This window comes from Phoca vitulina, unplaced genomic scaffold (genome assembly GCF_004348235.1).
Source record: "Phoca vitulina isolate PV1807 unplaced genomic scaffold, GSC_HSeal_1.0 scaffold19, whole genome shotgun sequence".
NCBI lineage: Eukaryota > Metazoa > Chordata > Mammalia > Carnivora > Phocidae > Phoca > Phoca vitulina.
This window is the reverse complement of record NW_022589722.1, coordinates 20,282,698-20,309,417: the sequence shown is the minus strand read 5'-3', so window position 1 is coordinate 20,309,417 and position 26,720 is coordinate 20,282,698. Positions and strand designations below refer to the sequence as shown.

General features: G+C 41.5%; 1 protein-coding gene across 6 annotated transcripts in view; it reads left to right on the top strand.

Moving 5' to 3' along the window:
- PRDM4 (PR/SET domain 4) overlaps positions 1-15,426 on the top strand; it is a 30,360-nt gene extending 14,934 nt beyond the window's left edge. For 2 of the 6 annotated variants that reach the window (XM_032416653.1, XM_032416652.1), the window contains exons 8-12: positions 807-892; positions 1,519-1,646; positions 2,293-2,607; positions 4,798-4,966; positions 11,161-12,883. In XM_032416653.1, the coding sequence (XP_032272544.1) occupies positions 807-892; positions 1,519-1,646; positions 2,293-2,607; positions 4,798-4,966; positions 11,161-11,473 (1,011 nt within the window). In that variant the 3' untranslated portion in view covers positions 11,474-12,883. The other 4 variants (XR_004300939.1, XR_004300938.1, XM_032416651.1 and 1 more) reach the window with 4 other exon arrangements.
- The last annotated feature ends 11,294 nt before the right edge of the window (positions 15,427-26,720 follow it).

Below are 26,720 nucleotides of genomic sequence, written 5' to 3'. Positions count from 1 at the left end.
TTTCTCTAGTTTTCTTTTTTTTTTTTAAGATTTTATTTATTTTTGAGAGAGAAAGAGCAAGTGAGCATAAGCAGGGGGCGAGGCAGAAGGAGAGGGAGAAGCAGACTCCCTGCAGAGCAGGGAGCCGGATGCGGGGCTCAGTCCCAGGACCCTGGGATCATGACCTGAGCCAAAAGCAGACGCTTGACTGACTGAGCCACCCAGGCACCCCGGATCATTTCTCTCGTTTTCTAATGGGAATCCTGGAAATGCAAGGTTTTGTCATAAACAGCTATTCCTTTAACATGTTTATATAGATTCACTGTAGTCAATAGATTGGGAATGATGCCTGCAAAATTGAAGTGAGAGGAAAGTGGGTCTTGTGAACATTGGAAAGGTAAGGTGCTGCCAGCATTGGGGACATGCATTTTGGTATCCAAAAAGAATACAGAAGAATGCTAGGTCCATTGGAAAAAGACTGAGAAGAGATGGTTCTGTGACCTTAATGTCTGTGTAGTCACTCCTTGTCACCATGTGGTAGGTTTTTGTTTGTTTTTTCCAGTCAAGCCAAAATGTGAATAATGAAGAGCAAGGTCATTCTATACCTTGAGCACTGTCTGTCTGTCTCCAGTAGTCTTTATTACATTGCTGGAAATGGGCCTGGGCGAAATGACAAAAGTGTGAGAAGGCAACCGTGGAGTTCCACGCTGACTAGGGAAGCAGAAGCCTACTGCAGAGTAAAGGAGACTGTTGGCTAGCCTAAATTCAGTAGCACTTTGTATTGCCTGTCTGTTCATTTGACATGTATGTTTGCCTTCTGTTGACAGATATACCACAGTGGTGTCCTAGAATTCTGCATCATTACAACTGATGAAAATGAATGTAATTGGATGATGTTTGTGCGCAAAGCCAGGTAAGAGTAGTCTTGGGTGAAGACATAGTTAAGATTTGGATGTTTTTCAGTAGGAAGCTTTGCATAAAATAGGGAAGAGCCAAAAATTCCGGATTATACTGATGTCTAAACATATGTTGAGGCCTATGGCTTTTTACCTTCTTCACTCTAGTAGTTGTTGACTAATGGTGATTATAAATCAAAAGAGAAGAAGCTATATCCTTTTTTTAAATAAATAACTTTATTCAACCTACCAGCGCAATAAGGAATGGTACAGTTATTGAATTTGCAAGTGGGTACCTGCTCTTTATATCCGCTGTTAGTCAACCCTCAGGCTGTTGTAGTTAATTCTTATTCAGCTGTCTATCTCTGTGTCTTTGTCCTATTGCTTTTTTAAAACTTAATTTTATTTAATTTTCTTACTTCCCGTGATAAACTCTCTAGTGTTTCTGACTATAAAGGGCAATCAGCTGATGTACAGAAGTAAGAATTCTCTTTCTATGTCCCTCCTAATAGGATAGGGAATTAGAAAAATGACCCAAAGAAAATAGTTCTAAGTTTTCATGTGGAATTTTGCTTAGGGATAGGATATGTTTAGTATGTATTTCAAAATTAATATGCTTGATCTATTAAATGTGATAACTTAGGAACCGGGAAGAGCAGAATTTGGTGGCTTATCCCCATGATGGAAAAATCTATTTCTGCACCTCACAAGATATCCCTCCTGAAAATGAACTGCTTTTTTATTATAGCCGGGATTATGCTCAGCAGATTGGTAAGTTACTATAAGACTTGTTTCTCCTGAATCTAGGATAGTAAAAACACCAAGGACCAGAAGTAGTTTTGGTAATGATTTATATGTTAGCTGAAGCAAATCACATACATTTGTATATATAAAAGCAGGGTATTACGCCTATGTTAGAAGTGTTAAAATCTGTGAGGTTCTTCACAAGCTGAATGTTATCGATCAAGCAGTATTCTTATGAAAGGAACTTCTGCGTTAAGATTTTGATTTGGGGTATTTGAAGTTCCTGAGGCTGCTTTTTTGAGCCAATACCATTGTAATTTTAAGTTCATAAAAAAAAGGAAAGATCCTTTAATTGATTTAAACTTCATAGTCTTTTTCTTTGCACTGTGTCATGATGACAAATGATGTTTAAGAGTTTATACTACACTTTTTTAACAAAAGTTTTTTGGTTAGGAAAGATATATTAAAATCCAGTATTTACAGATGCTTCCTTTGTGCCTGGCACACTATGTGAGATGCTGGGAATAGAGTATTAAACAAGACATTTTAGTTTTACAGAGAGTGGGCAAGATGGAAATTTTGGTAGAATGGAGAATTGTAAGCAACATTAATATCAAGAATGAGTTTTTAAAATTTAAGTACGAGGAGACATTGAGTAATTTTTTTTTTGAAGGTGTTCCCGAACACCCAGATGTGCACCTCTGTAACTGTGGCAAGGAGTGCAATTCCTATACAGAGTTCAAAGCTCACCTTACCAGCCACATCCATAACCATCTTCATAGCCAGGGCCACAGCAGCAGCCATGGGCCAAGCCACAGCAAAGAAAGGAAGTGGAAGTGCTCAATGTGCCCCCAGGCTTTTATCTCTCCTTCCAAACTTCATGTCCACTTTATGGGTCACATGGGTATGAAGCCCCACAAGTGTGATTTCTGTAGCAAGGCTTTTAGTGATCCCAGCAACCTACGGACCCACCTCAAGATACATACAGGTAAGTTGTATTGGACCATCAAAATGGAATTTCGCAACAATTAGAAACTGCAGTAGTCAATTGCAGCTAGCTAGTCTTGTAGGTGGAGTTAAGATGTGAGAGTCCGGCTGACAGCAGGACTTCATTGGGTGATAAATCTTGGTGGGATAATTGCGCTTCCTCAGAGAGTGTTAGCTCCCGTTATTACAATGTTTCACATTCCAAATGCCCCAACCATAGTTTGAAGGTGACTGGGAAAATGGACTTCATCTGGAAGTTGATGCCTGTGTTTGGACTGAAAGCAAAGGGAATTCTATAGAAACACTCTGAGCCTCTCATTCCTAGTCACTGGCCAGAGCCAGTTTTCTTCCTATGAATATTGCCCAGTTAGCCTGTCAAATTTTGTTTTTTTGAGTTTCCATTTACTAAACTCCATACAAGCCAACCCCTTTCTTTTAGCACGTATTTTTTATTTTTTTTTAAAGATTTTATTTATTTGACAGAGAGAGACACAGCGAGAGAGGGAACACAAGCAGGGGGAGTGGGAGAGGGAGATGCAGGCTTCCCGTGGAGCAGGGAGCCCGATGCGGGGCTCGATCCCAGGACCCTGGGATCATGACCTGAGCCGAAGGCAGACGCTTAACGAATGAGCCACCCAGGCGCCCCTAGCACATATTTTTTATTTTTTATTTTTTTAAAGACTTTATTTATTTGAGAGAGAGGATGAGAGGAGAGAGAGAGCACGTGAGAGGGGTGAGGGTCAGAGGGAGAAGCAGACTCCTGCTGAGCAGGGAGCCCGATGTGGGACTCGATCCAGGGACTCCAGGATCATGACCTGAGCCGAAGGCAGTCGCTTAACCAACTGAGCCACCCAGGTGCCCCCTAGCACATATTTTTTAAATACATACTACATGGGGCGCCTGGGTGGCTCAGTCGGTTAGGCCACTGCCTTTGGCTTGGGTCATGATCCCAGGGTCCTGGGATCGAGCCCCACATCGGGCTCCCTGCTCGGCGGAGAGCCTGCTTCTCCCTCTCCCACTCTCCCTGCTTGTGTTCCTGCTCTCTCTCTCTCTGTCAAATAAATAAATAAAAATCTTTAAAAAAAAAAAGTAAGTACATACTACAAAATAACTGATGACGTCTTGGTTTTCTTGGCTGGATCATTGGTTCTCCAAATCTTTGAAAGTAAAATTCTTCCTTGTCCTTTTGCATTTAAGACTGAGTGGTCACGGGGTGCCTGGGTGGCTCAGTCGTTAAGCGTCTGCCTTCGGCTCAGGTCATGGTCCCAGGGTCCTGGGATCGAGCCCCGCATCGGGCTCCCTGCTCCACGGGAAGCCTGCTTCTCCCTCTCCCACTGCCCCTGCTTGTGTTCCCTCTCTCGCTGTGTCTCTCTCTGTCAAATAAATAAATAAAATCTTAAAAAAAAAACAAAACAACTGAGTGGTCACGATGGAGACTATATGGTCCACAAAACTCCAGATACAGACTAGACTTTACAGAAGGTTGGCCAGTCCCTGACTTAGAGTAATCTTATTTCTGCATTCTTAGAAAGATTCTATTTCACCCCTGGTTTATGAGGTCATATGTTTAAAAAAAGAGAAAACTATAAATTTAGGTTGTAAAAGTATGTTTGTCTATATAGAGATGCTATAATTCATGAGGTGTTTTTTTTTTTAAGATTTTATTTATTTATTTGACAGAGACACAGCGAGAGATGGAACACAAGCAGGGGGAGTGGGAGAGGGAGAAGCAGGCTTCCCGAGGAGCAGGGAGCCCGATGCAGGGCTTGATCCCAGGACTCTGGGATCATGACCTGAGCTGAAGGCAGATGCTTAATGACTGAGCCACCCAGGCTCCCCAATTCATGAGGTCTTTTAAACATAATGGGTTAGGCTGGTTGCTAGGATTGTAAGTAATTTCTTTTCAGATTTCATATCATGTGTCAGCTATAAACAGTAAAAAAATATGTATAGACATTTAGGTAAGTGGTCCTGGAAGGAGGTCAGATTTATTAGCTTCACTGGCCTTTGTTGCAGATTATAAATTCATTTTCTCTGACTGGTTCTAGGTAAATAGCCCTAGAAGGTGATGTTCCAGTTATCAGTTCTGTTTCATTCCTGCCTCTGCCACATACCCATACCTGTGTCTATTCATCTCGAGAATGCTAGTGATTATTTTATTCACAGTGTGGCAATTTGGGTTAATGTGCAGGTCAGAAGAACTACAGATGTACTTTGTGTGACAAGTCTTTCACCCAGAAGGCTCACCTAGAGTCGCACATGGTTATCCACACGGGCGAGAAGAATCTCAAGTGTGATTACTGTGACAAGTTGTTTATGCGGAGGCAGGACCTCAAGCAGCACGTGCTCATCCACACACAGTAAGTTACCCCACAGCCCACATGCTCTTTAGGTGGTGAACTTGAGTGCTTTCAAGTGCTGACTCATTGTCTCCTACCTTGGTAGCTGCTTCCTGTGTTCACCTAGCCAAGCAAAGGTTGGAAATCTAAGTTTTGGTTTTATCCTGCAAGATTTCACTTAGTTTGCTTCATTTTTCTTTTTTTTTAAGATTTTATTTATTCATTTAAGATACAGAGATAGAGAGCATGAGCAGAGGGAGAGGCAGAGGGAGAGGGAGAAGCAGGCTCCCCGCTGAGCCAGGAGCCCAATATGGGGCTCGATCCCAGGACCCTGGGATCATGACCTGAGCTGAAGGCAGACACTTAACCACCTGAGCCATCCAGGTGCCCCTGCTTCATCTTTCTTATTTTTCACTTCTCTCTGTATTTACTTTTTTTCAACCCATAATCTCATTTAATTTAACAAATATTTTTTAAGTACCTCCTCGATGCCCACCATTATGCCAAGTGGTGAAAATACAGAGGTGAAAGACATAGACCTTATCTTTAAAGAGCTCAGAGTCCAATAAGAGAGGCAGAACAGTAAAGCACTATCATACCACATTGCGGTTAGAGTAAACATTGGATCCTGAGAGGCTGTGGAAGGGGGTCACAGACCCGGCCAGGGTGTCCTGGAAAAGCTTCCTGGGAGTCTTGAGCTAAGTATTAAAGAAGATGAATTAGAATTATTCAGGGAGGCAAAGAAGGGTAAAGGGGTGGGAATAGTATTGTAGACATATTTAGAAACACAGATACAAGGACTGTGGAACACAAGTGGTTCTTTACAGTTAGAGCATAGTGTGCATGTGAGAATGATGGAGAGGCGGCAATGAAGTCATGAACCTTTTATCCAACTAGGAAAATTAAATTTCTTTCTGGAAATAATGGGAGGCCACTGAAGGATTTTACATCCCCATGTAGCAGGCACTATGCTGGGTGTGTGTTTTAATTACAGTAAAAAAAACACGTAACGTAAAAGTTACCGTCTTAACCGTTTTTAAATTTTATTTTTTTTAGAGTGGGGAGGTAGATGGGGAAGGGGCAAAGAGAGACTCTCAAGCAGGCCCCATGCCCAGTGCAGAGCCCAACACAGGGCTCGATCTCACAACCCTAAAATCATGACCTGAGATGAAATCAAGAGTCGGATGCTTAACTGACGGAGCCACCCAGGAGCCTCACCATCTTAACCATTTTTTAAGTATACTGTTCAGTAATGTTAAGTGTATTCACACTCTTGTATAAATGTTGAAGGACTTTAAGGAAAAGGATGTCATGGTGAGATGTCCATTTTGTAAAGATTACTCTGGCAGTAGGACAGGATGATTGAAGGAGAAGATCAAATATTGCTCGACCCATTAAGAATTTATTGCATGAATCCAAGTGTAATTAAATGTCTGGGTTGTGTTAGTTAACGGTAGTGGTAAAGAGAAAAGAATAGATTTTGTGGGGGCGCCTGGGTGGCTCAGCCATTAAGCGTCTGCCTTCAGCTCAGGTCATGATCCCAGGGCCCCGCATTGGGCTCCCTGCTCCACGGGAAGCCTGCTTCTCCCTCTCCCACTCTCCCTGCTTGTGTTCCCTGTCTCACTATCTCTGTCAGATAAATAAATAAAATCTTAAAGAAAAGAAAAGAATAGATTTTGTGGCCCTGAGCTTTTAGTAAATGTTAGAAGAGGGAGAAAACATTAGCTTATGTTATGGAGGTACTGTTTAGGAAGTCATGTTCAATGGAAACTTGATATTCTTTTTTTTAAAGATTTTTAAAAATATTTATTTGAGACAGAGGGGGCACAAGCAGGGGAAGTGGCAGAGGGAGAGGGAGAAGCAGGTTCCCCATTGAGCAGAGATCCTGACGTGGGGCTCGATCCCAGGACCCTGAGATCACGACTTGAGCCGAAAGATGTGTAACCGACTGAGCCACCCAGGTGCCCCGAGACTTGATAATTCTTATTGTAAGGTTTAGTTAGGTACTTTGCTTTCGTATTAGCTCTTTTGTCTGATTCCTAATCAAGTGCAACCTGAGGGGTATCTGGGTGGCTCAGTTGGTTGAGGGTCAGACTCTGGGTTTTGACTCAGATGATGATCTCATGGGTCGTGGGATCGAGCCTCATGTGGAGCTCCGCTCTCAGCGGGGAGTCTGCTTCTCTCCTTCTCACTCTCCCTCAGCCCCTCCCCCTGCTCACGTATGCCCCCCCCACGTCAGATAAGTAAGTAAATAAATCTTTTTAAAAATGCAACCTGAAACACTAAAACATCCAAGAAGTATGGATCTACATTTGTAATTCTCAGAATGACTTTTTTAAAAACAAAGTCTTCATGAAGTAGTTTCATTATTAGTGTGAAATTTTAGAAATTAGACACGTGAATTATCAAATACTATATAGAATTATATATCATTAGAGCTGAAAGAGATTTCTCAGATCATTTAGTCCAGCTGCTTATGCTAGTCAGCTTGAACTGCCGTAACAAAATACCTTCTAGAGACTGGAAATCCAAAGTCAGGGTGCTAGAATGGTTGGGTTCTCCTGAGAACCTTCTTCCTGGCTTGCAGATAGCTACCTTCCTGCTGTGTCCCCACATGGGGTGGGGGAGAGCAGATGAGCTCTGGTCTGTCTGCGTTTTCTTCTGACACTTATCCCATTGTGGGGGGTCCAATCTTCATGACCTCATCTAAATCTAATTACTTCCCATAGGTTCCATCTCCAAATACCATAACCTTGTGGTTTAGGTCTACAACATATGAATTTATTGGAGGATAGGGCACACAAGCATTCAACCTATAGCACCCCTCATAATAATCACTAGGAAAATGTGAAAAACAATTGGTGCCAGGGTCCTACCTCCAGGGATTCTAATTTAGCTGGTAAGGGGTAGAGCCCTGGCCTTGGTAATTTTTAAAGGCTCCTCAAGTGACTCTGATGTCCAGCCAGTGTTGAGAGCTACTGAGTTCATCCAAATGAAAGGCTTGTTTCCACAGTGTCTCTGGCAAGTGATACTATGGTTTCTTCTAGAATAGCACACAACTGATTTATTGAGTTTTCAGGAAAAGTTTTGCTTGAATCAGCTTATGTCAGCCTCTCTCCATTCACTCTATACACCTGCCTCTGGAATGATACATGTAGGTTTAATATATCTTTAAACTCCTTTGTACTTATGATTGCTGTCATGTTCCCTTTAAGCCTTCTTTTCATCAGGCTTAATGTCCCTAATTTCTGCAGCTTTCCTATCACCTGGTTTCAGATTTGTTACCCAGAAGTGAAGACAGTGTTCCGGATATGAACTGTTCTGTGCTTATTTTTTTTGTGTGTGAAGATTTTATTTATTTATTTGTCAGAGAGAGACACAGTGAGAGAGGGAACACAAGCAGGGGAAGTGGAGAGGGAGAAGCAGGCTTCCCGCCGAGCAGGGAGCCCGATGCGGGGCTCAGTCCCAGGACCCTGGGATCATGACCTGAGCCGAAGGCAGACGCTTAACCGACTGAGCCACCCAGGTGCCCCATGTTCTGTGCTTATTACTAAATGGAGTTATTTTCTTCCTTGACCTTGACTTTCTCTGCACTTGCTTTTTCTGTAGCCATTTCACAGCATAATGCAATATAAATTATTTTGAGGTTAGTGGTATAACTATTTGTCTCCACTGGGTTTGAGAATTGGCTTAATCAGGTATTCACCAATGAAAACAATTCTCTTAAGTGAGGATCTGGACTCTTTGACTCTTTGTCACAATGATGAAACAATAACCCTCTTTGCCAAACTTCCATGGGATAAAAAGTTTTTAGACCATCCAAGCTTTAACCTAGTTTGTAAGTCATTCGTAATTAAGCACTACTCAAAATGTTTTTTTAAAGATTTATTTATTTATTTTAGAGAAGCAGAGAGAGAGTGTGTGCGTGCACAGGCATGGTGGGGAGGGACAGAGGGGTAGAGGAGAGAGAGAAGAGAGAGAATCTCAAGCAGACTCCCCGCTGAACAGGGAGCCTGATGCAGGGCTTGATCCCATGACCATGAGATCATGACCTGAGCCAAAATCAAGAGTCGGATGCTTAACCAACTGAGCCACCCAGGTGCCCTTCACTCAAAATATTTTTGAATGAGACACTAAATTTCCTGTGGAGATCATTGGTAAAATTTTTAGATGTTTGTATTTTTTACCTTTAGACATTTCAAAATGGATGTAGTAGTATTGGAATTCATTTTGTTTATCTGCTTAGAAAAAAACCTAGCTACAGTCCTAAAGCCAAATGCAGGAGGAGTTTCTGTCCCACAGTTTGAGGAGAGTGTGAGGCATGTGGCAGAGACTGACTTTGCACCCTCCTCAGAAAGAGCAACTTGAGAGCAGGGGCAGGGACGCTTACCACCTAGGTCATCTCCTTAGTCCCATGGCTTTTTAGATACCATCTTTATGATTTATATCTCCAGCCTTATATATCTAACCGTTCACTCAACATCTCTCAGTTCTGGATGTCCACTAAGGTAACTCAAACCTGGTATATCCAAAACTCAGCTCCTTTTTTTTTTTTTTTTTTTTTTAAAGATTTTATTTATTTATTTGACAGCGAGAGAGGGAACACAAGCAGGGGCAGAGGGAGAGGGAGAAGCAGGCTTCCTGCGGAGAAGGGAGCCCGATGGTGGGGCTCGATCCCAGGACCCTGGGACCATGACCTGAGCCAAAGGCAGACACTTAACCCAGGCACCCCCAAAACTCAGCTCTTACTATTACCCCCCACAAACTTGATTTTCCCCCAGTGTTCACCAGCTCAGTCTTCCATTCTTCATTCAGCTTTATCTAGTCCAGACCGCCAGCATCTTTCGTTTGGATCATCTCAGTAGTCTTCCAGCCAGCCTCTCTGCTCCTTTTCTACCCAGACATGCATATACAGGCACTGTATTCTGTCGTAGTAACTGGAGTGATCCATTTAAGACATAAGTCAGACTGTGTTTGTCTCTGCTCATAATTCCCCCGTGGCTTCCCATCATACTTGGGTGAGAAGGTTTTTACCATAGTGTGGAAGTCCCTTCATGATATGGTAGTGGTATGTGGCTGCTTCTCCCACTTCGTCTTTATTATTTTTCCCCTCATGTTCTGCTTTAGCCACATTGCCGCCCCCCCCCCCCCCCCCCCCCCCCCCCCCCCCCCCGCCGGCCCCCATGAGACTCCAGCATACTAAACACACTCCCGTCTCAGGACCTTTGCCCTGAACTGCCTGTGCCTAGACATCCCCCACCCTAGACATCTTCCTGTCTTCCTACCTCACTGCATTCAGGTTTTTGCTCAAAAATGTTGTCATCTCAGAATGGCCTTCCTTGACTATCTTATCTAAAAAAGAACTCTATTACTCTTACCTGGCTTCATTTTTTTTTTCATAGTACTTTTTACTATTTGACATGATGTTACATATTTTTTGTTTATGATGTAACTCCTCTGTTAGAACATAAGCTCCGTGAAGGCAGGGGCTTAGTTTTCCACATCCTGTAGCTCCACAGGTTCCCTCAGTGCCCTCTTCTGCTGGGAGAAGGTGGTAGAAATGCTGAGGAGGCCAGACTTCAGCACTTCTCACTGTATCCTACCACTTCTTCAAGGATTTTAATCTCCTTTTATCTGTTTTGCATATTGAGCCTTTAAGACGTAGGGTTCAGCTGCTCAAAAAAAGAGTTAAAAAAAAATTCCTGGTCTACATGATTTTTTTAGGTTTTTTTCCAGCTCTAAAATGTCTAAGCCAGGGTTACTCAAACCTTGACACATGACATTTTGAACTGGGTAATTTTTTGTTATATGGGATAGCATTAATACCATAGTGAGATCTCATTATGTATTGGCCAGGTGGCATGAATGTTCAAATTTGAATCTTCCAGTTGTTGAGAATGTGGGGCAACAGGAACTCCCAAGTGGCTGTTGATGGGCATGTATATTAATACTACCACATTGGAGGGGCACCTGGCTGGCTCAGTTGGTAGAGCATGCAACTCTTGATTTCAGCTCAGGTCTTGATCTCAGGGTCGTGAGTTCAAGCCCTGGCGTTGGGCTCCATGCTGGGCATGGAGCCTACTTAAAAAAAAAAAAGTCTGATTCTAGATGGGTAGAGCTCCTCTGACAAAGACCTGAGGTTGTGAAGAATAAGTGTGTGCCTCAGTTGTCATTTGTAACCCCAAATCAAATGTTTTTTCTTGTGTTCCTCTCAGAGAACGCCAGATCAAGTGTCCCAAGTGTGATAAGCTGTTCTTGAGAACAAATCACTTGAAGAAACATCTCAATTCTCACGAAGGAAAACGGGATTATGTCTGTGAAAAATGTACAAAGGCTTATCTTACCAAATACCATCTCACCCGCCACCTGAAAACCTGCAAAGGTCCCACCTCCAGCTCATCAGCACAAGAGGAGGAAGAAGATGACGACTCAGAGGAGGAAGAACTAGCAGACTCTGTGGGGACAGAAGACTGTCGGATTAACAGTGCTGTGTATGCAGCAGATGAGTCTCTCTCGGCACATAAATAAAAGCCAACTATTTTGGATGGAAAACGCAAAAGGGAAAAACATATACAACCAGTTATCCACTACAGTGGTTTTTATATAAAATGGTTTCTGATTTTCTTCCAGCCAACAGTCAAAGACTGAATGGGAATGGATAAAGCACTTATAGAAGAGTATCCTAATGAGAACACTTTAGAACAGATTGGGAAAAGAGAGCAGGTAAACTATTTTTAAGTGGTGTATGGGGAGGAAAGTGTCAGCTTTTGAAGCCCACTCCTTATTTACATGATAAACTAGGTGATGCATTTATACCTGAGTCAAAGCTGTCTTCCACCCAAACAAATCAGATTTATTTTAAATTCTTCCATTGTTCCATTTTCCTCCTGGCCCTATGATGTGGTAGCATGCTAAACTTGGTCCCTGCCTCACAGTCATCCCGATTGCTGATTGTGGTTCTGGTGTTGTGTTTTATGTAGACTGTTGTGACTTAAGTCATCCCAGAATGGATTGGAACACAGCAGTGTAAGCTTGTTGCTTTGACTTCAGCTGACAGGTTTAAAGCACCACCTGCCTTAATCTCTCTTGGCTACTTGGGAGTTTAGGGTAGATCTTGCTTCCCAAAATTTCAGCAGAAGCCTAGAGGGCAGATAAAAAAGGACCAGCCAGGCAACAGGCAATGTTGGAGAAAAGAAAAGGAGAGACATCTGGGCCACTGTCCAAAAAAACTAGCTTTGATGGAAGCCAGGTTGAGACATCTGTTATTGTTCCTTAGAGATCTGTGTAGGTTTAGACATGTCTCTCTCTGTCTCCAGTAAAGCCTCTAGCCTCTACACAAAGGGGAGCTGGAGGTGTAGTGAGTCAAATAATGCCTGCTGGATTATCTCCTGACAGCAAACACATGTGGACTCAGCTGGCAGAGTGGTACCTCGGACCGTGGCAGGAAGGAGGGAATGATCCTTTATATCTGGCTTATCCTGCGAAAAAGAACAAGACACCATTAAAATGGTGCCAACTCGGAATGACAAATGATTTCAAACACATTGGTGCATTTGCAAGGTTAGACCTTCTCAGTTGTCTCTGGTGAAGGATCTCATCAGTTCAGCATGGTGGGCGTTAGCGGATTTCAAAGGTATAGAAGGCTTGATGGTCACCACGTGGTTGTGTTTTCAGGGTCCCAGCTTAGTTCATTCATCCATCCATCTGGTCTTTCACCTGATCTCACATGTATATCCTGCTTTCAGCAAGAAGCAGACACATCCTGGAGATGAAGGTTGATGGAACATGCTCCTGCTCTAAGGTGCAGCCTCTGGGCTGGAGTAGAGCGGATTCTGGTGGGAGGGTTTTGCTGCTAATGTATTTATGGAATGAATGTATTTCATTCAAATCTGTATTCCTCTAGGAAGGATTAAAATAAAAACCTTTTTTAAAATACAGGCTTCCCCTCGTAATCTCATTTTGTGGAAGAAGAATGAGTCATTTAGGGAAAGATTAGGTATAGCTTGGTTTTGTTTTCTACGGTTAGAAGTGGAGAAAGTATTTTCTTTCTTTTTTTTTTTTAAATTTTTTTATTGTTATGTTAATCCCCATACATTACATCATTAGTTTTAGATATAGTGTTCCATGATTCATTGTTTGTGCATAACACCCAGTGCTCCATGCAGAACGTGCCCTCCTCAATACCCATCACCAGGCTAACCCATCCTCCCACCCCCCTCCCCTCTAGAACCCTCAGTTTGTTTTTCAGAGTCCATCATCTCTCATGGTTCTTCTCCCCCTCCGATTTCCCCCCCTTCGTTCTTCCCCTCCTGCTACATTCTTCTTCTTTTTTTCTTTCTTAACATATATTGCATTATTTGTTTCAGAGGTACAGATCTGAGATTCAACAGTCTTGCACAATTCACAGCGCTTACCAGAGCACATACCCTTCCCAGTGTCCATCACCCAGTCACCCCATCCCTCCCACCCCACCCCCCACTCCAACAACCCTCAGTTTGTTTCCTGAGATTAAGAATTCCTCATATCAGTGAGGTCATATGATACATGTCTGGAAAAAGTATTTTCTAAGTAGCATAACTTTGGGATAATATTGTAATGTATTTCTGCATAGCAGTGGTTAAATGAACTATGCTTCCTGTGTTTCCCATTCTCATCTCCAGCCCTCGTCCTCACTAAGGGAGTGCCTTTACTCTGCTGCCTTCTTGGAGAACTTCAGTAGGTGTACAGTTGAGGGATTGGGTGAGGTGGTGGTGGTTAGAGCTGGCTGCTGATACTGGGTCATGAAGCCTCTGTTAGACGGCGCTGGTGGGACTGGGGCAGCTCCAAACAGCCTTTTGCCAAAGGCATCCTGGTGGCAGGCCACCTCTGTTCCCAGGAAACTGGTGGTGCTGAGCTACCAGCTCCCTCTCTCCGTCCATCTCACTAGCTCATGCTGGGTTAAATGCCTTCATTTCCTGTCTCCAGTTGAGATGCCATCCACGATTGTTAGCCTGGTAGGAAAACAGGAAGCCTAGGAAACAGTTTGAGAATGTACCTGTTGCTTATTTACAACTGTCTCTTCCATGTTTGACTTCTTAGACTTAAATGGCACATTTTAAGTCATTCCCAGGAAGTGAATCAGCTGGTAACTGCCCTTTTGCCAAGAGTTTCCTCAGCCGTCTGTACCTGTTGCAGGTGGCCTCATCTGCTGCTGCTGTGGGATCAGTCTGTTGGGTAAAGAGTCACACTGAGAGGCAGGACATGAGTTGTGGAGCCCTGCTGAATGTCTGCAATCTGGGCTTCATTGCATGGTGGTTTGTATCCTTAGCCAAGTTTTGTGTACTCTTTATACCTCTGTTAACTATAAAAAGAGAATAATAAGAGTTCCCATTTATAATACTGTTTGATGTTAGTTAATACATGTAAAGGGCTACCACAGTGCCCCACATACAGTAAACAGTATTAGCTAATCGTCTTCAGTTTTAAATTAGCCCAGCAGAGATTTCTAGCCTTAAGAAGTCTGTAGGTGACCCAAGAAGCCCCAGGTTTTACTAATACAAGTAAAAGACTCCTTATTTGAGTTTTCAGGGCCAAGCCTAGAAGCTAGTTTGCAGTTTTCTTGTAGTTTAGTATATGATGCTTGGTGTTTCCTTCCTTAAAAGGTGAGTTGTTCATAACCTTGTGTGTGCTGAGCTGAGGTCCTCAGCACATCAAAGGGCAAAGAGGTAATAGGAGTTAGAGTCTCCTTCAGCCTTTTCAGCACGTTGGCCTATATACACACTTCCTAGTAAACACTCCTTCAACTGTCTTGAGGAACATAAGCAAGCCAGAAGCTGTCAGCCTGTCATCAGGTGTGTGAACTTGCAGCATCTGATCGCCAGAGCTGCATCGTAGGGTCAAACACTGCAAAATGACCGATCTTCAGGTATACAAGTGATTATTGTCTGTTAGGGGTTGAATTGTGTTCCCCCCAATTCATGTATGTGGAAGTTCTAACCCCTAGTACCTCAGAATGTGAGCATATTTGGAGATGACGTCTTCAAAGAAGTGATTGAGTTAAAACTGAGTTCCTTCATCTGTATGACTGGTCTAATAAGAGGAAATTTGGACACAGGGTGAAGATCGCTCATCTGTAAGACAAGGAAAGAGGCCTCAGAGGAAACAACTCTGCTGATACCTTGATCTCAGACTTCTGGTCTCCAGAACTGTGAGAAAACTAATTTCTATTGGCTAAGTCACCCAATCTGTGGTACTTTGTTGTGACAGGCCTGGCAAGCTCAACACTGTCCAACTGAAGGTGGCATCTTTATGATGATTGCTTAATGAGGAGCGGCTTCCAGAGTAGTGATTATAATTGTAACCTTAGCTTTACAAATTCTCGTGAGCAACGAAAATGGCAGGAACCATTCATAGGGGTATGTATTGTCACTGGCAGATTTCTGTGCTTCTGAAAGGGATAGAATCATTTTTTTTTTTTTTTTAAAGATTTTATTTATTTATTTGAGAGAGAGAGAATGAGAGAGAGCACATGAGAGGGGGGGGAGGGTCAGAGGGAGAAGCAGGCTCCCCGCCGAGCAGGGAGCCCGACGCGGGACTCGATCCAGGGACTCCAGGATCATGACCTGAGCCGAAGGCAGTCGCTCAACCAACTGAGCCACCCAGGCGCCCTAGAATCATTTCTCAACTAGGTTTTTTTTCCTTCATTTTTCTTGCATATACACACTTGAGAGTCATGAAGTGCCCCCAGGTCTGTGTAGTCCTCAGACAAGGACAAAACTTTCTTCTCAAAAACGTTCTAAGTGCCGTCCCAGTTTAAGGCATTAAAAAAAAGTGGCCAGGACTCTGCCCCTGCCCTCTGGAAACTAAATCTTGCAGAGACCTGGCTGTGCAGCTGGATCACCTAAGGAGCTAAGAAGCGTCAGGTGTCCACGTCAGCCCCAGGCCTACTGATAAGTCTCCTGGGCGCAGGTGATCCTGAAGCAGTGCACTGGAGTCCTGTGTTGGAGACCACGTAAGACAGAGATGCAGACGTCTATATCTGATGCAAGCCAGACCGTGGTGAGTGTTACAGGTATAAAATACTGAGATCCAGGAGCAAGAGTGGAAAAGTCCTAAGAGAAGACTAGTAAAGAAAAGTGGGGAAGACTAGCCTGGATCCAAGTTGTAATAAAGTGAAGATGGGGCAATGCGTTCCAGATAGAGGACTAAAAATTTTAGAATATCTGGTTTACCAAATCAATAGCTGCTTTTTGGTTATTTTTAATTACAATGATACTGTTTACTTGTGGCAGGCATTGTTCTTCTAAATGCTTTATAAATAACATTTAAGCTGCATAGTTGACCTGTGACCTGTGATTATCCCTACTTTACATAAGAAGAGGCTGAGGTACAGAGCGTTAAGTAAGCGGCACACAGTTACCCGGCTAGCTGAGCAGTCTGTGCCTCACCAGCCAAGCTTTACTGATTCTTCAGTAGAGGCCCAGTTAAATGTGGGATCTCAGCATGGCATATATCCATTACACGTCTTTAAAGGAAATCACAAGATCTAAGCTATTCCACTAGACAAAACATATTTAGAGACGTGAATTAGGGACCTCATGACGAGTATGCCTGGTTTTTGTGTTCTCTGCTCTGTGGCAGCACGTCCCCTGCCCTTCTGTATCACTGCATCCTTGCTGAGGCACAGGCTGGAGATGGGCTTTGTTTGGGGACAAACATCAAGGTCAGTTTACAGCCACAGTAAGAGAAAATCACTTAAGGAAAAAGGTAGTGATGTTGGGAAAGTTGGTCAATAGACAACTTCCAGCCCTTCTTAGCTAACGTGGTCTAGGGCATTTTTAACACATTTACTTGCACATACAGCCTGGAATAATGGTAGTATATTTTAGTTTAATGTTTATTTAGTCCTTCTGGAGCATTATGAAAGTAGGTTTTATCTCATTTTATAGATGGTGAAAACAAAGTTCAGAAAAATTAAGATTTTCTACATATCAGTGATTTGCTGCCTGGTAGCACTTCTTAAAATGTATATATTTCAGGGTGCTTTGTTGTGGCTCAGTCAGTTAAGTGTCCAACTCTTGATCTTGGCTCAGGTCATGATCTCAGAGTGGTGAGGTCAAGCCCCATGTTGGGTTCTCTTTCATGTTAATCTGATGATGTGACACCTCTTTTCAGGGTGCATTAAACTGCTACCTGTAATAGTTGCATGTTTGCCCTGGGGTGGTGAAATGCATTTTTATAAACGGAGAACACCTTTGTGGGCTGTTGCGCTTCGTTGGTTTAGAGAACTGGCACTCAGCTATGAAAGATGAATTATTCAAAAGTGTGGGAGATGACAATACTCTATTATGGAATTTTTCAAGATGCCTGACCCAGATATGCTGCAGCAAAAAGAAAGTGAGCCAGGCTCTTTTGCATCTGAAATTCCAAAAATGCAAATAGTGTTTTAGTATATACTCTCTTTGGGAAGGGAACATGTTAGACTTTAAGGGTGGTAAGGAGAGAGGCACATATGTAAAGAAAAGCAATGGCTTGTGACCCAGAGATCCAATTTCAAGCTTCTAAAAAGGAAAAAAAGAAAGAAAAAGGTATGTATAGCATCTAGTCCTTTCTTACGGGTGTGTGGTTTGGACGAAGGACTTCATCAGTGTTTTTAACAGTGTAGATGGAAGAAATCTAAGTGTCCTCCAGAAGGGCAGTGTTGAATACATTATGGCACATCCATACAAAGCAATACAATACTGCTATCAATAAGAATGAGGTAATCCATATGTTAACATGGAATTATCTCCAAAACATATGAAGTGAAAAAGCATGTTGTCTGACCTATTATCTATATCTATACAATATAGTAACCTGAATTGTACAAAGAAGATACTATAGATTGTCAATTCCCTTTTATACTTTCCTGTGTTACAGAGTCTGGAAAGCTAAAACCTGCTTCCCAGACTCCTTTAGAGCTAAGATTCCAAAAAAAAAATCAAAGTTCTCTGATCAGATGCACTTGTATGAGATTTTGATTCAGAATTGAGTTATGTGGGGAGAGCAGCAAGGCCTGAGGCATCTATTATGAAGGCTTGGATCTTACCAAGGGTGATGTGATTTTGGAGCTAATGGCTGTGATGGATGGAGGTTTTCTGATGTGGCAGGTAGCTTCTTGATCATAAAAACAGCAGCTGTGCCTTGCAATTTCACTTCTGCAGTTAGGGGATTGGGAGTCATTTCTAGAATTCAGCCTACAATCCATTTCAGGCCTTTTCAGTGATATTAAGTGTTTGCGATACTGCTTAATAAATTCCTTTTGCCTAAACTAGATCGAGGAGATTCTGTTGTCTGAAAATAGAAATGCTGATTAAGTAATTGGTATCAGAAATATTGTAGGAAACATATCCTCAAGGAAATGTGATATCTTAGTTTAGTTATATGACCTGGCTGGGTTTCAAGGCAGAATGGGACACAGAATTGTACTGGAACCTGGGTTAGAACTTCACCTTTGATCATTTGTAATGAAATATACCCTTATCAATAAATTCAGCTTGATCTAAACTATGTTTGTCTTCCCCTGGCTTAGCATCCTCAGCGTTGTTTTTGTTTGTTTGTTTTTTGTTTTTGTTTTTTTTTGTTTGTTTTTAAAGATTTTATTTATTTATTTGACAGAGAGAGACACAGCAAGAGAGGGAACAGCAGACTCCCCACGGAGCAGGGAGCCTGATGCGGGGCTTGATCCCAGGACCCTGGGATCATGACCGGAGCCGAAGGCAGATGCTTAACGACTGAGCCACCCAGGTGCCCCTTGTTTTTGTTTTTTTTAACATATATTCCTCAAGAGTTATGAAATCCTTGTCACTCTGTTAAACCTTTTTCTCCAGAGTTTGGCTTTGGAATCACAGAGAATTTGAGGGTTGGGCTTAGTCAGGGGTCAGAGGCAGTAAGAGGTATAGAAGTATCTCTCTAATGAGAATTGGAATTTTATTTTGGTGTAGTCATTAGAGGTTATTCAAGAAAGTCAACCATCCTCATTAGATTAAGGGGAGGAGGAGCTGCTTCTGTTGGCAAGGGAAACTTTGGGTGCTTGGAGTTATTGGAATTCTCTCAAGTATCACCATTCCATCTTTCAGGTTTGTACTACCCCCCCCCCCCCCCCCCCCCCCCCCCCCGCCCAATATAATAATTCTTGTTTAAGAAATCTGTTGAAACTGTGAGTTCAACCTGTGTTGTAAATCAGTATCCCATAGGATCAGACTCTGCTTCTGGTTTATCACTGTATCAGCCTACGGCCACAAGAGGGAAGATAGGATTCAGGACAGTCATGGAGAATCCCTGGTTCTTGGACCTAGCTTATATGTCTGTTAGGCAGTTGGATAGGAATAGTGCCTCATTATTAGGAATAGTGCGTCACTATTAAGGTTTTCCATTTTTTCTTGTATCAGTTCTGGTAAGTTGCGCTTTTCCAGGAATTTGTCCATTTTGTAAACATACTCAAATTTAGTCGCTTAAAGTTCTATATTTTATCAATGTCTGTAGCATCTGTAATGTCCCCTTTTTGGCTCCTGATGTTGATAAGGTGTGTGTTTTTTTATGATTAGTACTGCTCATAGGTTTATCAGCTTCCTTAGCATCCTAAAGAATCAATTTTTTGCTTTGATCAGATCATTTTCTGTATTGTATGTTTGTTTCCTATGACATTAAATTCTACCTTAATTCCTTCTGTGTACATTTTTGGGTTTAAATTGCCGTTCTTTTTCTTACAATGGCTACTTAAATAACTGAACTCTTTATCTTTTCTAATAGACATTTAAGACTATAAATCATCTTTTTGATACAATTATACTTACATCCTATGAGATTTTATAAGCCTTTTGTTCATTATCATTCAGTTAAAAATATTTTCTAATTTCTGTGCTTTCTCCTTTGACCCTTGAATTATTTATAAATGAATTCCTTAATTTCCAAATTTTCGGGAGTTTTCTAATTTCTTTTTGAATTGATTTCTAGCTTAATTCCATGATGATCAAAGAACATACTCTGAATAATTTCAGTTCTTAAAAAAAATAAATAAAATAAAATTTGTTGATATTTGCTTCATGGCCCTGTATCAGGTCAATTTTGGAAAATGTTCCATGTATATTTGAAAGGAACGTATATTCTGTTATTTTGGGGTACAGTGTTCTATGAATAACAAGTCAACTTGATAATCAAGTCAAACTCGATAATAAACTTGATAGTTAAGTCAACTTGATAATTACAAGTCAACTTGATAATCAGCTTACTGAATTTTTTGTCTCCTTATATAAGTTATCAGGAAAGGTATATTAAATTCTCCCACTCCAGGGGCGCCTGGATGGCTCAGTCGTTAAGTGCCTGCCTTCGGCTCGGGTCATAATCCCAGGGTCCTGGGATCAAATCTCCCGCTCCCCCCTGCTTGTGTTCCCTCTCTAGCTGTCTCTCTGTGTCAGATAAATAAATAAAATTTTTAAAAAATAAAAATAAATTCTCCCACTCTGTACATTTGTCTGTTTCTCCTTTTAGTTCTGTCATTTTTGTTTTATTTTAAAGCTGTGTTTCTGAATCTTTAAAAATTTAGAAATGTATCTTGTGGGATCAATCCTTTTATTGTTATAAGAAGGGTGGTATCTTTGGGGCACCTGGGTGGCTCAATTGGTTAAGCGTCTGCCTTTGGCTCAGGTCATGATCTCGGGGTCCTGGGATCAAGCCTTGCATCAGGCTCCCTGCTTAGTGAGGAGTCTGCTTCTCCCTCTCCCTCTGATCCTTCCCCATGCTTGTGCTCGCTCTCTCTCAAATAACTAAATAAAATCCTAAAAAAAAAGGCTGCTGTCTTTATGATGTGTCTTTTCTTTTCTTTTTTTTTTTAAGATGTTATTTATTTATTTGACAGACAGCAAGAGAGGGAACACAAGCAGGGGGCGTGGGAGAGGAGGAAGCAGGCTTCCCGCTGAGCAGGGAGCCCAATGTGGGGCTTGATCCCAGGACCCTGGGATCATGACCTGAGCTGAAGGCAGACGCTTAACCAACTGAGCCACCCAGGTGCCCCATGTGTCTTTCCTTTAAATAAAGTCTATTTTGATAATAAAATAGCTGTACCACATTAATTTTGGTACTTACATAATATATATTCTTCTACGCTTTTACTTTATTTTTTTTAATTATTTTTATTTTTTTAAAGATTTTATTTATTTATTTGACACAGAGAGACACAGCAAGAGAGGGAACACAAGGAGGGGGAGCAGGAGAGGGAGAAGCAGGCTTCCCACTGAGCAGGGAGCCCGATGCGGGGCTCGATCCCAGGACCCTGGGATCGTGACCTGAGCCGAAGGCAGACGCTTAACGACTGAGCCACCCAGGCGCCCCTCTTTTACTTTTTAATTAAGTTTTTAATTTTAATTCTAGTATAATGTACAGTATTATATCAGTTTCAAGTGTACAATATAGTGATTCAACAATTATCTACAACACCCAGTGCTCATCACAAGTGCATTTCTTAATCCCCATCACCTGTTTCACCCATCCCCCCACCCATCTCCCCTCTGATAACCATCAGTTTGTTCTCTATAGTTAAGAGTGTTTTTTGGTTTATCTCTTTTTTACTTTGTTCTTTTGTTTCTTAAATTCTACATATGAGTGAAATCATATGGTATTTGTCTTTCTCTGACTTATTTTGCTTAACATTGTACTCTCTAGCACCATCCATGTTGTTACAGATGGCAAGATTTTATTATTTTTTTATTGCTGAATGATATTCCATTGTGTGTGTGTATCATATATATATATATATATATATATATATGTATCACGTCTTCTTTATCCATTCATCTATTGATGGACACTTGGGCTGCTTCCATTATTTGGCTATTGTAAATAATGCTGCAGTAAACATAGGGGTGCATGTAACCCCTTGAATTAGTATTTTTGTATTTTTTGGGTAAATACCCAGTACTGTGATTACTGGACTATAGGGAGTTCTATTTTGGAAGTTTTCCTTTTTCTTCTATTCTTTGGGATAGTTTGAGGAGAGTAGGTATTAACTCTTCTTTAAATATTTGGTAAATTCACCTGTGAAGCCCTCTGGTCCTAGATTTTTTTTGTTGGGAGTTTTTCGATTACTGATTCAATTTCATTGCTGGTCATTGATCTGTTCAAATATTCTATTTCTTCCTGCTTCAATTTTGGTATGTTATATGTTTCTAGAAATTTATCCATTTCTTCTAGATTATCCAGTTTGTTGGAATATAATTTTTCATAATATTCCCTTACAATTGTTTGTATTTCTGTAGTGTTAGTTGTTATTTCTCCTCTTTCATTTGTGAAATTTCATCTCTCTCTGATGAGTCTGGCTAGAAGTTTATCAATTTTATTTGAAAAGAACCAGCTCTTGGTTTCATTGATCTATTGTTTTTGGTTTTTTGTTTTGTTTTTTTGTCTTGTTTTTTGTTTTTATTTTTTAGTTTCTATATAATTTATTTCTGCTGTAATCTTCATTATTTCCTTCTTTTTGATGGTTTTGGGTTTTGTTTGTTCTTTTTCTTGCTCCTTAGGTGTAAGGTTAGTTGTTTATTTGTGATTTTTCTTACTTCTCGAGGTAGACCTGTATTGCTATAAACTTCCCACCTAGAACCACTTTTGCTGCATCCCAAAGATTTTGGACCATTGTGTTTTCATTTTCATTTGTTTCCATGTAATTTTTTATTTCTTCTTTGATTTCTTAGTTGACCCATTTGTTGTTTAGTAGCATGTTACTTAACCTCCATGTGTTTGTGCTCTTTCCAGACTTTTTCTTGTAGTTGATTTCTAGTTTCATAGCATTGTGGTAGAAAAGATGCATGGTATGACTTTGATCTTTTTTAATTTATTGGAATTTATTTTAATGGCCTAATATGTGACCTGTTCTGGAGAATGTTCCATGTGCATTCAAAAAGAATGTGTATTTTGTTGTGTTAGAGTGGAATGTTCTGAATGTATCTGTTAAATTCATCTGATCCAGTGTGTCATTCAAAGCTACTGTTTCTTAGTTGTTTTTCTGTTTGGATGAATTGTCCATCAATGTGTTAAATCCCCTAATATTATTGTATTACTATTGATTAGTTCCTTTCTGTTTGTTATTAATTGTTTAAATATTTGGGTGCTCCCATGTTGGGTGTGTAAATATTTACAATTGTTATATCTTCTTGTTGGATTGTCCCTTTTATTACTATATACTGCCCTTCTTTTGTTTCTTGTTACAGTCTTTGCTTTAAAATCTATTTTGTCTGATATAAGAATTGCTAACCTGGCTTTCTTTTGACATCTATTTGCATAATAAATGTTTCTTCATCTCCTCACTTTATTTTTTTTTTTAAAGATTTTATTTATTTGACAGAAAGACAGCGAGAGAGGGAACACAAGCAGGGGGAGTGGGAGAGGGAGAAGCAGGCTTCCCACCGACTAAGGAGCCCGATGCAGGGCTCAATCCCAGGACCCTGGGATCACGGCCTGAGCCGAAGGCAGACACTTAACGACTGAGCCATCCAGGTGCCCCTTCATCTCCTCACTTTAAATCTGCAGGTGTCTTTAGGTCTGAAATGAGTCTTTTGTAGGCAACATCTAGTTGGGTCTTGTGTTTTTATCCATTCTGTAACCCTACGTCCTTTGATTGGAGTGTTTAGTACATTTACATTCAAGGTAATTATTTAACTATTTAATTTTTTTTTAAAGTAAGCTCTATGCCCAACGTGAGGCTTGAACTCATGACCCCAAGATTAAGAATTGCATATTCTACCAGCTGAGCCAACCAGGTGCCCCTCAAAGTAATTATTGATAGATATGTATTTATTACCATTTTGTTACTTGTTTTTGGTGGTTTTGTAATTTTTTTCTGATCCTTCTCTTGCTCCTCTTGCTCTCTTTCATAGTTTGTTGGCTTTCTTTAGTGATATATTTGGATTTCTTTCTCTTTATTCTTTGCATACCTGTTATTGCTTTTTGATTTGTGGTTACCATTAGGTTTGTATATAACATCTGCATGTAGTAGTCTATATGAAGTTGATGGTTGTTTGAACCCATTCTTTTTATTTTTTTTTTTAAGTAGGCTCAACACCCAGCGTGGAGCCCAACACAGGGTTTGAACTCACAACCCTGAGATCAAGACCTGGGCTGAAGAGTCAGATGCTTAACTGTCTGAGTCACCTAGGTGCCCCTGTTTACCCATTCTTTATTCTTCTCCCCCACCTTCCATATTTTTTAGGTAGATAGTGGCATATTTTATATCCTTTTATTTTATGAATCTCTTGCTGATTTTTATAGAAATACTTATTTTTACTGATTTTGTGGTTTTTTTACTTTTCATACTCTCACTTGTGGTCTTTCTTTTCCATTCAAAGAGTCCCCTTTAATATTTCTCGTACGGCTGGTGGTCATGAACGCATTTAGTTTTTGTTTGAGAAACTGTCTGTCCTTCTGTTGTGAATGATAGTCTTGCTGGATAGAGTATTCTTGGCTGCAGATTTTTCCCTTTCAGCACTCTGAATATATCATGCCATTCCCTTCTGTCCTGTAAAGTTTCTGCTGAAAAATCCACTGATGGCCTTATGTGGTTTCCCTTGTATGTAACTGTCTTCTGCTGCTTTTTGCCATTTTAATTAGTATGTGTCTTGTTATGGACCTCCTTGGGTTAATTTTTTGGTATAATCTCTGTGCTTCATGGATCTGAATATCTGTTTCCTTCCCCAGGTTAAGAAAGTTTTCAGCTATTATTTCTTCACATAAATTTTCTGCCCCCTTTCTCTCTCTCTTTCTTCTGGAATCCCTGTAATGTGGATGTTATTATACTTTATGTAGTCACCAAGTACCCTAAAACTGTTCTCAATTTGCATAATTTTTTTCTCTCTTTGATTTGCTCAACTTGGTTACATTCCATTACTCTGTCTTCCAGGTCATTAATTAATTCCTCTGCTTCCTCTAGCTTGCTATTTATTTGATCAAGTGTATATTTTTATTTTATTTTTTTAAAGATTTTATTTATTTGACAGAGAGAGACACAGTGAGAGAGGGAACACAAGCAGGGGGAGTGGGAGAGGGAGAAGCAGGCTCCCCACCGAGCAGGGAGCCCGATGAGGGGCTTGATCCCAGGAACCTGGGATCATGACCTGAGCCAAAGGCAGATGCTTAACCAACTGAGCCACCCAGGTGCCCCTCGATCAAGTATATATTTTTAAAGATTTTATTTATTTATTTGAGAGATAGCAAGAGAGAAGAGTGTGTGTGTGTGAGAGAGCATGAGCAGGGAGGAGGGCAGAGGGAGAGGGAGAAGCAGACTCCCTGCTGGGCAGGGAGCCCAATGTGAGGCTTGATCCCAGGACCCCAGAATTATGACCTGAACCAAAGGCAGAGCTTAACTGACTGAGCCACCCAGGGGCCCCCATCAAGTGTATTTTTAATTTCATTTGTTATCATCTTCATCTCTGATTGGTTCTTTTTTTTTTTTTTCTTATCTCTTTGTTAAGGGTTTCACTGGTGTCCTCCACTCTTTTCTCAAGTCCAGTGAGTATCTTTATGATTACTTTAAATTCTCTGTCAGGCATATTACTTATATCTGTTTTGCTTAGGCCTCTTGCTGTGGTTTGGTCCTTTTTTTTTTTTTTTCATTTGGGACATATTCCTTTGTCTCCTCATTTTGTCTGACTCTCTGCTTCTGTGTGTTAGGAAAGTCAGCTACATCTTTTGCTTTTGAAGGTAATGGGCTTATGAAGAGGTCCTGTAGTGCCCTGCCATTCAATGTCTTCTGTTCCCCAGGGCCTGACACTCCATGGAGTGGCTCTTATGTGTGTTGTGTGTGCCCTGCTCTTGAGTCCCGGCCTCTTTTTCTTTCAGTCCAGTTGTCTGCAGTAGCTTACTTTGCCTGTTGTGGGCAGTGTTTGGTCCCTCAGTGGATGGGGTATGATGTTTAACAAGGTGTGTTGGTCTGCTTGTGAAGTGTGACCTGTGCCCCGCGGCTGCCAGAACCAAGGCCTGCAAAAGGTGTGGGTCAGGAGATGAGATGGTGGTGGGCTCTGTGCCTGTGCTCTGGGGGAGGTGTCCCACAGCACTGGGACTGAGGCAGGCATGACTAGGAGGGGCAGATGTGCCAGAGCACAGGGGGGCGGGGCTTGGGGTAAGAAGTTAGGTAGTGTCAGAGCTGGCTGGTGCAGGTGGCCATGTGTTTATGCTGGGGGGTGGGAGAGGAAAGTGGCATATGCTAGCTCCTTTGTTCCTGGGGTTGGGGCCTCCCTGCAATCTGTCTCACTGGGATGTACTCTGAGATGAGTAAATAACTCTCTCTCCCATCTGCCCCCAGCATTTTTCAAATTGCTGCCTCTACACTGTATCTCTGCCGGGTGTTTAAGGGTGGGGACTCAGACTCCTAACATCCTCTAACCTGAGCCCCCCCAATTTTAAAATTCCAGGCTTTAAGTCCCACTGATTGTAAGAACTCACAGGATACAGCCACTCTTGCTTTCAGAGCCAAATGTTATGGGGATTTGTCTTCCCTGTGTGAGCTTCCCAGTGAGAGAGTCTTTTCCTGCCCTTCTCCACAACCCTGGCTTGCTCTCCAGCGTGGATGGCCATGGGTCATTTTGTTCCCAAACTATATCTTCACCCTTCCTACCTTCTTCAATGTGGCCTCTTCTCTACCTTCAGTTGTAGAGTTTGTTCTGCTAGTTTTTGGGTTGTTTTTTAGGTTATTTATGCTGATGTGGGTATTATCTAGTTGTATCATGAGATGAGGCAAGCTTAGGGTGCTCCTACTCTGCCAGCCTCCCCGACT